At 44.6% G+C, this 11,890-nt stretch overlaps 1 protein-coding gene across 4 annotated transcripts in view; it reads right to left on the bottom strand.

Annotated features, from left to right (window-relative positions):
- Positions 1-1,934: 1,934 nt before the first annotated feature.
- TMEM140 (transmembrane protein 140) overlaps positions 1,935-11,890 on the bottom strand; it is a 13,113-nt gene continuing 3,157 nt past the window's right edge. The window contains exons 2-5 of one of the 4 annotated variants that reach the window (XM_019514967.1): positions 9,136-9,236; positions 8,193-8,286; positions 5,823-5,968; positions 1,935-2,913 (exon numbers count right to left, since the gene is read on the bottom strand). In XM_019514967.1, coding sequence (XP_019370512.1) covers positions 2,269-2,856 — 588 coding nt within the window. In that variant the 5' untranslated portion in view covers positions 2,857-2,913; positions 5,823-5,968; positions 8,193-8,286; positions 9,136-9,236 and the 3' untranslated portion in view covers positions 1,935-2,268. The other 3 variants (XM_019514966.1, XM_019514965.1, XM_019514968.1) reach the window with 3 other exon arrangements.

Genomic DNA, 11,890 nt, shown 5'->3' with positions numbered 1-11,890 from the left:
AATTGTGCTAATGGTCTAAATTAGTGCACTTCAGGAAGTGCACTCACTTAGATCAAGGTAGGGGTTAACTTGATTTAGAGAATACTTGCACATGTTCACAGAACAGCCCCAGGGCTGGGAAACCCAGGCTGCTTATCCCAGCCCTGCAGTTTGCTATTCCTACTCCCCAACAATTATTGTCCTACTTTTAATCTCCCAGCTCTCCATCTGACCAGGGCCCCACATCTGCAGCACCCTGCCCCCAACAGCAGGCAGCTGTAGCAGAAACAGCATAGCGCCATGTCCCCTACTGCTGCTGCCTATTATATTTTAAACAAATTATATCTGAAGAGGCACACCCAAGGCTGCTGGTATATGGAACAAGAAAGCCAAACTACTCTTGCTTTTTCTTTATTTGAACTGTTCCAGAGGGTGAAATGTTCCAGAAGTAGAAACGAAGGGACGGGGCATTACCCTAAGCCACAAAGTCACAGCTGATTTGAGCTACAGGTAGAATTCCATGGTTTCTGCTGACAGCTATACACTCATTTTTAAATACACCAGGCCATTCAGTTCTTGAAATAGTGCATACACAAACCAAAATGATAGGTTAACTAACAAAGATTAATTGCAATAACTTGAGCCCAGATTGTCAAAACTATTCAGACATTTCCATTCAGCCAACTGATTTGATATTAGAAGTGAGGCAGGTACTTGAATGCTTTCAATGATTTGAGCTCCATTGTTTAGCTGTGCTGAACATAACTAATAAACTGACAAAATATTTCTAGCTTCTGGAGGTGGCACTGAAGACTCAGTCTTCTGAAGGAGTTCAGTGGTATCAAAAAAATGGCTTCCCTTTACTTCCAGTTGTAACAGTTCAACTATTTGCAGGGGAAGAGAAGGAGACCAAGTTGGACGGGAGAAGAGCAGCATAGAAGATAATATAAGGAGTGTGGGAGTGGGAGGGCACATTCTAAGACCACTACAAATGGGGAGAGGCTGAATGGAGGGCTACCTCTGGCTACTCATGTTGTAGAAAGTGTTTGTGAAGCCAACCTCTTGCTGTGGTTGTCTGGCCATCACCTATTGTGTAAAAGCATTAGCTGATCAGATGTTCCTGTGAAGGTATGGTATTGTGTGACATTCTGTATTAGGAGTTGTGTGCATCACAGGATAGCTCTGGTAAAGCTGAAGATTTGGCAAACTCAGGCATTCAAGAACAAAGCATGCTAGTGGCATTTTGGACCTATCTAAGGGCCAGATTTGAGAAGACTGTAAAAACTAGAGTGGTAGTTTCTCAGAAGGCACTGTGTTGTGCGCACACTGTGAATTAAAAACAAGCAGGAATCTTAATCAGGGGATAAGGCACAATACTGCTTTCATTAGAACATAAAATATGCAACATGAAAAAAGAACAGTAAGGATGTCTGCTTTACTTATTTCCATGTATGAATGAATGTGTATGCAAGAGACAAGTGCAGACGCACAAATAATTAGACAGTCTTGCAAAGGTTAAGGTGCTACCAAGTTCTAAAGTTGCTCAGGTCAGTCTGGTGGCCAGCCAGACTGACGAGATGGAGGAGTCAGGTCTTGCTGGACATGCCCCAAACTCCTCCTTGCAGGTGGAAGACCCAAAGCCTTGTCTTCATGTTCATTCTTTATAGTGATCGCTGTCCATACAGGCCTATGGATTTTGAGTCAGACAAAGGTCATCCTTGTCCTATTGGCAGGCTGGGATTGGTAGGTCATGATCTTCTGGCTTTGTGGTCTTCAGAGGGGTCATTGCTTGCAGTCTTCAGCCATCAGTAAATCATGATCTAGTATTTGGTAATCGTTAACTGCTAATTCGACGTCACTGCAGCCTTTAACCATTAAACCACAAAAGACTATTTTCACCTGCTGCAAGAGGGCTGTCTTCCTTCATGTTGTCACATACATACATCATTTACCCTTTCATTACCATTTTCCACATATGCCAGACATACTGAAAACCCATACACAAATTTAGTATAAGGAAAATGCTTAAGTCCAATAGGTCAAGTTGTCTAAAATCATGAGAATAATATTTATGCTAAGCAATAAGAACTTTAGAACAGATGGTTAATTCCAGACCGCTAATGATGACTGATCAAATTATTATATAAAAGTTAATCTAAGTTAATAAGAGTTATGATTTACTTTATATAAATGAAATATTTAACAGTTAAGATATATATAAGCAATGAAAGCAGTTATAGTTAGTCATATCAGAGGTGCATTTCAATAGTCAGTGCATCTCCCTTTCTCTCAGACTTTCAAGGGTGGAAGTTCCTCCTCAGGGGAAGAGCTGCCCTTGATAATGTTATCCTTCACCCACTTGAGATATGTGGCAGTAGCAACCAGCTGGAGCACCAGCAGAACCTGAGCCCCAGCTAATGCTATGAAAGCTCCAGAAAAATCAGAGACCTGTATCCAAGTCCAGACCTGAAACAAAAACAAGCTAAGCCCACCAGATAACATTATGGTTGTGGTGCCCAGCATCATAAGGATCAGTTCCCATTCCATTCTGTCATTACTACCCCCCACATGCACAATGAGATGTAATGAAAAGAGACAGATGATTAGGGGAGAATATACAAGGACCCTTGCCACGGCTATCACAGCCTGGTGAATGTCTATTTTCTCAAAGTCCTTGATCATCAGGCATTGCAGCTCTTCAATTGTCTCATTCCACAGGCAGAAGTTGTAGAAGCCAATTCTTTTCTTAGGAAGGTTGACAATGTTTCCAGCTTCCACCAAAAGGGCATAAACCATCAGGGCAACGGACCCCACAGCCAGAAAGAAAATAATCAGATGGAGCAGATGCATCAACTTTTTCTGGCAAAATAGGACCATTCTAGTTGCTCCGCTGGGTCCTTGATACTTCAGTAGTGCCCTTTTCAGAGACACCTGCTGAGACACGAACAGAGAGAACCTTCAATTTCAGTGTATATGCCACAGGTACCACTGTTTTCTTCTACATAACACACCAACAGAGTGAGTGCTAATGTCCTCTTTTAGGACTAGTCTGCTAGAGGATAACAGCCTAAGGACTCGTTCATTCTGTGAGATTCATTAAGTGGTAGGATTTTATACTGTAGTGCTAGAGATCTAAGGATCAAATGCTGCTAACGACCTATACGAGGAGTTGTTAAACGCACTGTTAAGCAATCCTTATGGCTGAAGCTGAGGCAGCAATAGCAAAGTATAAAAAACAGGAAAGATATAGGAGATGACAATATCCTTGCTGAATTTGTAAAAACAGGGATAATCATTTGACTGGGATCCTTCCTAAGATCTGTAACCTTAAATGGCAGCCTGGAAACTGGCTGAGCAATAGACAAGATTGATAGTGATAATTCAATTCTCACAAATTTGTGAGATTGCAGTAAGCACAGAACTATAGGCCTGATTAGTTACCCAAGCAAGGTACTACTACACATTTTGCCAAGTTAATTGAAGCCATGGATAGAAACTATAGCACCAGCCGGACAGGCAGCTTTCACAAAAGACCTTAATACACCTGAGAAGATTTGCAATTTGAGAATACTTTGCATAAAGTGTATTGGCTACCAAATGGAAATGTGTTACAACTAGAAAAACAAAAAAATGTTGATTGTATTTGGCTTTATGGGGATTTGTGACAAAGCATAATATCAATCCAGGGAGTATCTATACAGTCACATCACTCTACAGCAACTCTTCTTATTTTTTTTTCTTGTCAGGGAGTACCTTATGGGAAGAATTTAAGATTCACATTGATGTAAGATAGGTGGGCATTTTCTTTTCTCTTTAGATGCACTTGAACACTTTGATAGGTTAGTATCAACTGTAGGTAGAAGAGACCACTGGAGGTTATGTAGTCCAATGCACTGCTCAAAAGCAGGATTATCCCTATCTAAACTAGTCTAGACAAGTGCTTGTTTAACTAATTTGTAAAACTACACAACCACCTTTTGCACAACTGCAAGGTACACTGCCCATGCCTGCTTCCCCTAAGAACTCCCTAATCTGCCACAGGTAAAATAGGAGGACAAGGGCATTATAAAGGTCCTGCAGCTGAAAGCATTGTTAAAAATACACTGGAGAGATCCAAGGAAGAGGACCATATCCCCTACTAGAGGAAGGAAAAAGATAAAGCAAGCTAATCAGGATCAGTAAGGGAACTGGCAGAATTAACATAGGCCCTAAACACTATAGCAACATTTCATGAAATGGAGGAGATCACTGTGGGTAAAAGAAATATCAGGTCTGTGGCTGTACATGGCAATATAGATACATACATTAAAAAGGGGGGCATCCTGGAAAATTTAACTTATTTAAATATTTGAAGTAAAATCTCTCAGAAAACTGTAGATCAGACATGGAAGTACAGACAAGAATTACAATAGAAACAGTAGTACAAGGAAAACTGTCCAAGGTCTTGAAGGACAAGGATATCTCTATCAAAATAAGGATCTGTCTTTTTAGATTAATGGCAATATCAACAAGCTATATGCACATTTGAAAGCTGGACCCCAAATGTAGGTGTAAAGAGACAAATACAAGCCTTTGAAATGAAGTACTAGAGACTACTCTTAAAGATACTGTATGCAGTTCATAGGACAAATCGAAGAGGCTGCTGGAACTTTGCAACTGCTGTTGGAAAATAAGAAAGCCTCCTTGACAATTAAAATGTAGAGATGTTATGAGATGTCCTCATTTGGCCAGCACCGTACTTTAAGGAAGGGTAAACTGAAGGAGAAGAGGTCAACCAACAAATATGTGAATAGATAATATTAGTAAATGGACAGAAAAGACCATAAACCAAGCTTGCTTGCTTGGTGGGGGAAGAAAAAAAAGTCTAGCATAGAAAGACGTCAGAAGGGAGCTCTTACGACAGTATCCTGTGACCTTGGACATTATGGGAAACAGAGTGACTTGGGAATTTGGCTAGATGAATGGATGTGGGCAAGATGCATATAGTTACATAGAGAACACAAGTGAGAGTTGCGTGTTGATATAGCATTCAACCTTCCTTATTGGGTTCAACACTAATTATGTATCCTATTTCAACAACATGCTAGCCAGGATCCTGCTAATATAGTGCCACATAGAAAAGGAGTTATGAATACAAAACCATACTTCTACTTTAGCCCTAAAACAATAGATTAAAGAGGCAAATAAACTGAAAGTCATAGTTACATTTAGGGTTAATGCAACTGTTACACTAGAAAACTGGCCTTTGTCATGCTCAATGGGTCAGGGGAAAGGAAGAAGCATTTATAGTTTCATTGTAAAGACCTACTAAATTCAGTCTAAATTCAGATTGTTGTAGGGGAGTAACATGAACAGAAGTTCCTCCAGGTAGAAACTTCTAGGGAGGTGCTTTGTGCATGAACAATGAGTCAGTCTTTAGGCCAGGTTAACTATTAAGTTAACTATCAAGCTTGGCAATGAGGTCCTCTGTGTGTTATGTATCTTAGGGAAGATGACACTAGCAGCTTTTCTGGGAAGTACTTATTTTTACTAGAACTGAAAGCAAAAGTGTATGAATCATCATGCATGAGAAACAAACAAAAGACTGATAAGCAATTTGAGCTTTGGACTGGAGTACAGGTCTACGAGAGATCTCAGTGGGATTTAGGCAGAATTTGAGTACCTATGTCTTAATTTCAGATCCTTAATCTCCCCCCGCCCCAACACATATGCACACATTCAACTGCTGCCTAATCCTAGAAGACTTAAGTGCCTAAGTAGTTGATATTAAGGATCTCTTGCACCTAAAATTTTGCTTCTATACATGCACAGAATGCCAGTCTTAATTGGGCTGAACAGCTTACCTTAAATGTGAGTCCACCAAAGTACGGATTCCTCTGTCTATCTTGCCCGAGGGCCTTGATCCTACTGGTGTGATCTGAACGCTTTCCAGGCTCTGGCCAAAATGTGGTGGCAGTGACTGGTGTTCTCTGCTGATCAGGGCACTCACCTGGAAGAGGACAGCTCTGATTTCCATACCCTGATGCAAGCACTGTTTGTATTTTGCATTAAACAGGTTTGGACACAGATACATACTCCCCCATGAGAATACCCCCTCTCAGCAGGCTGGAGTAATGTATATACACTGCCTAGCTCTTCCTGATTCAATGATTAATAATGCTATGCAAAGTCAAACAAGTTGAACAGGAGTGATGGAGGGTGCCCCCCACCAGCCTAGCCTCTAGTCTGGTAATGAAAGCAATCTCCTGGGAGATGTGGATTGCAATTCCCTCTGGCTGAGGTGGGCCCTGAGCTCAGGTCTCTTACATTCCAGGTAAGTGCTCCAACTGCTGAAATATTTATGGATGGAATGGGTTGATGTGGCATAGTCTTCATACTGTGTTTTGAAAGAAGGTTGACCCTGCTCTGTATCCAGAGATAATGTGAGCACCCACCTTCAGGAGAGAGTTCTAGGCTGTTTTATTGGCTAGATCAGGGGTCTTCTCATTCTTTGTATGGCCCCATTCTAAGGCACTTAAGCTTCTGATACAATGCACAGGGAGAGTTAAGTGCCTAACTTAGCCTGTGGATCCTGATAAGGCAGCAGGGTAGATGGGAAAATGCCTAAAAACCAGGTGCCTCCACTGCATGTCACAGTTCCTGAGACCCAATCTCAATGTGGGGTCTAGGAATCAAGGAAGAGGGAGCTGTAGAAATATACTGGACAATAGGGCTGTGCAAAGCTTCGGCTCATGATTCAGAGATGATATGGATGATTTGGAGGCTGAATCTAATTGCTGGAAGCTTTAGGCTTTCCAGATCGATTCAGAGTGGATTTGGCCATAGGGTATAAATGGGGGTCAATGAAATATCTATAACTTTGTTGTCTTTTGGCTGATTCAGATGAAACTTACAGGGATAGTAGCCCCTGCTGAGAGCATGATCCTTGACAAGTTTCAAGGTGATAGATGCAGGGGTTTCTGGGAAACTGGACCTCAAAGTCCTGAAAGCAAAACACATGTCACACGTATGTGTTAAGCCACAGTGGGGTCAAAACTGCAGGGAAGGTAGCCTCCGTGGAGGCCACAAAGCCTGCCAGGTTTCAAGGAGATCGGTGCAGGGGTTTGGGGGGGATCTGCACCTCAAGCCACGGACAAGCAAGACTCATGACATGGGTGACACCGTGTGCGTTAAAGTGTAGCCGGATGAAAGCTGCAGAGATGTCGGCCCCTGCTGTGGCCATGAAGCCTGCCAGCTCTTGAGGAGATAGGTGCAGGGCTTCTGGGTTCTGGGGCCCTGAACCTCTAGCTGCTGACAGGCAAAACTCATGACATGGGTGCTTGTGCAACTGTGTCTGTCTTGGGGCATGGGGATGGGGGACTAGGGCAGGCCTGGCTCCTAGGCTACTGTGTTACCAGTCAATCATGATTCACTCAGGGACCGGCTCAATACACAGTAGCTAGCTAATGTAATGAGTTAATGAATAAGGATTAACACCAAAACCACAGACTAAGGAGAGGAAATAATCAATACAGATCATCAACTACCCCAAGACAGGCACAGTTAGTTGCACAAGCACCTATGTCACAAGTTTTGTCTGTTAGCAGCTAGGGGTGCAGGGCCCCAGACCCCCCCTGCAGCTATCTCCTTGACAGCTGGCAGCTTTTGTGGCCTCAGCAGGGGCTAGCAGGCCTGCAGTTTTCACCTCACTGCACCTTAACACACACAGGGTCATCTATGTCACGAGTTTTGCCTGTCAGCAGCCAGAGGTGCAGGGCCCCAGAAGCCAGACTCCCCCTGCACCTATCACCTTGAAACTTGGCAGGCTTTGTGGCCTCAGCAGGAGTGATCCCCCCTGCAGTCTTCCCCCCCTTGTGGTGTAACATATACACGTGACATGAGTTTTGCTTTCAAGAATTTGGGGTGCAGTTTCCCCAAACACCCCTATCTCCTTGAAACTTGGCAGGCGTCATAATCTCCACAGAGGCTACCATCCCTGCAAGTTTCATCCAAATCAGACAAAAACCAACAAAGTTATAGATATTTCATTGATTCTCCATTACACCCTATGGCCGGATCGCTGAAGCGGCTCCAAAGCTTTGGAACCAATTTGGCTGAATCGAAGTGGGAAACTGATCCAGAGCTCTGAATTGGATCGCTGGCATCTGAATCGGCTGGATCTGAAGCTGAATTGAATAGCTGCCTATTCACACAGGCCTACTGGACAGACAAACCCTTAATGGCAGTTCTTCTTGGCAGACGTTACTCTGCTTCTTTTCTAGAGACTTGGCTTCCTTCCAGTTGTACTTTCTGGGTTCTCTCTTTAGGCTGAAAGACAAAATCAGAGGTAAGGAAAAGTTCCCCAGCCAGTCTGCTCAGGGAAGGGCGATCAGTAAAAAGCAGCCTACTTGTTCCAGGCCCTCAAGAGTTTAGGGATCACTTGTTCTTTGGGTCTTTAAGGTGTCATAAGCAAGCAGGAGCTTGGACCTGCTTACTCTGCATTTGGCTTTGAACAGTCTACAGAGAAAGGATTAATCTCAAGCACCCCACTTCCCTTACGGCATTTCTCTTTGCTGAAAGTCGTCCTCTTGCAGGTTTCCACCCTCAGGTGACTGCTTCTTAAATCATCACTTTCCCACCAGGGCAGAGGACTCAGCTTGGATCCCATTAATAACACGTTATTGGTTGTCACTGTTGGGGAAGTTGAGGCACACATTTCACCCCTTTCCTAGAGGCTGTGGGTTTTAGCAGAGCTAGGGGACGTGGTTAAAACTTCTCAACTACTGGACCAAGCCATGGTTTCAGTGCGCCATGGAAAAGTTATAGTGTAAGCAGATCCCTGGCCATAACTTCAGCACAGATGCTTCTGGAGGGTCCTCAATACTCCCAGGATCTATACCAAGACACCTGGACAAGGGCTGGGACCCCAGTCTCCCACATACAAGGGTAATATAAGCCTTAATCTGAACACTGTATCAAATACTAACCCATAGCTTTCTTCATATTATTTATTCATAGAGGTTTAACATCTAAGGGAACATTTCTTTCCTACCTCCCTTGCCCCCTGTGGCTTCTTCTCCCCTATCAGGGACTTTTCTTTAGGATCACACATCATTATAAGACAACTACCCAAAATCTATCTGTTGTTCTCCAAGAAAACCCCTACCCCATCAATACCTCACTTCAGCTTCCTAAGGTCTCTCTTGGAGGTCTTCCTCAAGACACGCTTCTGGAAAGTCCTGAATGGTATGGCACACTCACCAAGGGCCTGCATTTCACTATAACAAAACACAAAGATTCAAATTTGTGTACAATCAAACCCATAGCCCACCAGACTGGGAAATAAAGGAGCATGTGTGAACTGAAAAGAATAATAGATCCCAAATCATTTCCACCCAGGAGCCCCCAAATTACAACAGATGCCTCATCCACAACCCCAGGGCAGCCGAGCACTTGCTCTGTTGTTATTGTTTACTGTGACACCCCATCATCTTTTAGAGTGGACAGGTAAAAGCTTCCTTATGCAACCAGCCCCTGCAGCCAGGCTCTCTGTCACCCTTCCCTACACACTGGTTAGTATCTTATTGATTCTAATGCACATAAAACTAGAAAAGTCCAACTTTAGTGTAAATCACCAGCTGGAATAACAGGGAAAGGGGACCTGGGGTTCCTTGCTTCCCATACAGCACAGCAGACTTCTGGGAATTTACATACAAATGTCATTTTTCATTCTCAGATTATTCACATAATATGTGACGCTGCAGCCAACGGTGAGTTAGAAGGTAGCTGTTCCTACTCTGCACCACAGCTGGAAAGAGGAAGGAACATTAGGGCTCAGATGACAAGGCTTATATACAAATAAGTCATCTGCTGTTTAATAAGCATGCAGCTCATAGAGGAGCTTGGTCTCACTTGAAAGAGAAATCTTTATTTAATACATTTAGCATATCTAAATTCATACTTGCCTTGATGCTAACCCAAACTCTGGTGCCAAGGGGATGCAGGAAGCTCACATCCCCAGAAATAGCAGCCCTGCTTATCACAAACAAGCAGCCCTATTGCTTCTTGCCTTGGCAGGAAGACAGAGGAGCAGTCAGCTGACTTATAGCATGTGGGTTGATATGCTAACCTCCAATGAACATTAACAGGCTAAGCAGGAGATGGGAGGGAGGGGAAGAGTGCCCAGGGGTGGGTCTTTCTGGACTGGATCACACCTCAAGAGATTCCCCTCACTTCCCTTCAGTGCTCAAAGACATATCCCTTCCCCTCCCATCTTTCTCTTGCTGCTGCTTTCTGTGTTGTCTTGTGGGCACAGGAGGCTTTAGAGCCTATCTGGCCTACTCCAGCCAAGCTGTGCAGAGGCTGGGCTTGGCTGGGACAGTGGGGACAGCAGCCATGATGGAGGAGGGTGTTCCCTCTTATGCTTGCTCCCGGAGGGACTGGGCAGGGAGGGGGAACCCACCCACCCACACATCACCATTGCTGCCATTGTGTTGCATTCCCAACTGAGCCCAGTCCCTACTCATCCCATCTGGAATGGGCAGAAGCTGTTCTGAAGCCCTCCCTGCCCTCAGGACAGGGAGGAATACATCAGGACCAGGTGGGGTAGTGGGGAATGGAAGGGAAGGATCTTGCCTCTGAGCATGGAGGGGAAGTGAGGGGATTCTCCTCTGGTGTGCTCAGAACCTCAATACTGCCACTAATCTGCAATAGAAAGTATCCTGCAAATTCACTGTAACCCTTTGACATCCATCTCTTCTCGCTGTCTCCAGCCCCATTCCCTTTCTAAAGTAGTGGCAGCACTGCTTCTTGCGTCCAGTCTTTGCCAAATCATTCTGGATCCAAAAGGAGCCTTCATTCTGGTACTAATTAATGATAGTTTCTGTTATAGTCACTTCCCAGCATCTAGATCAGTACAGGGGCCAAACAGCAATAGGAGTTGCAGAGGTTAGGTGTACTGAATGCAAAAGTGTATTACTCCACAAAAGGGTGGGAGCACTGAGGTGCATGGATATGAGCGGTGTGCTTGATTTTCAAGAGTGTGCTGCAGCTGGTGATATACTCAGCTGTTGGTCATAGTCATAAGCAACAGCAGATGACAGAGTCTCAGTGCTTAGAGGTGGGAATTGATCTGCTGACTTGAGGCTTACCAGCATTGTTTTCTTCTCCCAGCCTGACTAGATTTTAATATTAGCATCCTGTTAGTGTTGATCTACTATTAGGAAAATTTTCAAATGGGTTAAGTCCAGTACTAAGCAGTATTACCTCCACAGACTACCACTCCCTGCTTCAATCTCACCTGCTGTCCCACAGCTCCCCTACCCCTCATCCCAGTCCTGCTTGTGTATGTTTTCAGTAGGAAATGTTGAATGCTTATCCTCAGCTCCCTTTAAGCAGTTAGATGCCTAGCACTGAGCTTCAGGAAGGTGTGTCCTTCTACTCAAGATTCACATCCATGAAATCTATCCTGGGAGTTTAGCACCTCAGCCCTTTCCCCCAAGAGCCCTGCAACCACAGGAGGTAGTGATGCCTGAGAAGATTTGAACCTATATCTCCCATGTGAATGCCTTTACCCCTTTTGGGTGGGGTGGGGGCTTCTTTGATATCTGTTATTGAAGTTGTTCCATTTTGTCTTGAATACTACCTGCAGCTTCCTCCCTGCCTGAAGCAGCAGGTCTCTGGGCAGCTCCTGCCCCAGCATGTGGATGGGAGGAGGGCATAGGCTGCCCCGGGTGGGAGCAGGTGGGGCTCAGTCCCATATGGAGCACCATGGCGGCAGCCCTGGGCTGAATGGGGGGTGAGGAGTCTGGACTGCACCTGCAAGCCCAAGCTAGCTCTGCTGCATGCACCCCCACGTCCTTCTCCCTTCACTGCTGGCAGCTCCCAGGACCTAGCCCACAGGCAGATTCCACCTCCCCCCCTCCCCCTGGGG

This window comes from Gavialis gangeticus, unplaced genomic scaffold, assembly GCF_001723915.1.
Source record: "Gavialis gangeticus isolate Ggan-Ray unplaced genomic scaffold, GavGan_comp1, whole genome shotgun sequence".
NCBI lineage: Eukaryota > Metazoa > Chordata > Crocodylia > Gavialidae > Gavialis > Gavialis gangeticus.
The sequence above is the reverse complement of the archived record's forward strand: the minus strand, read 5'-3'. Positions and strand labels throughout refer to the sequence as shown.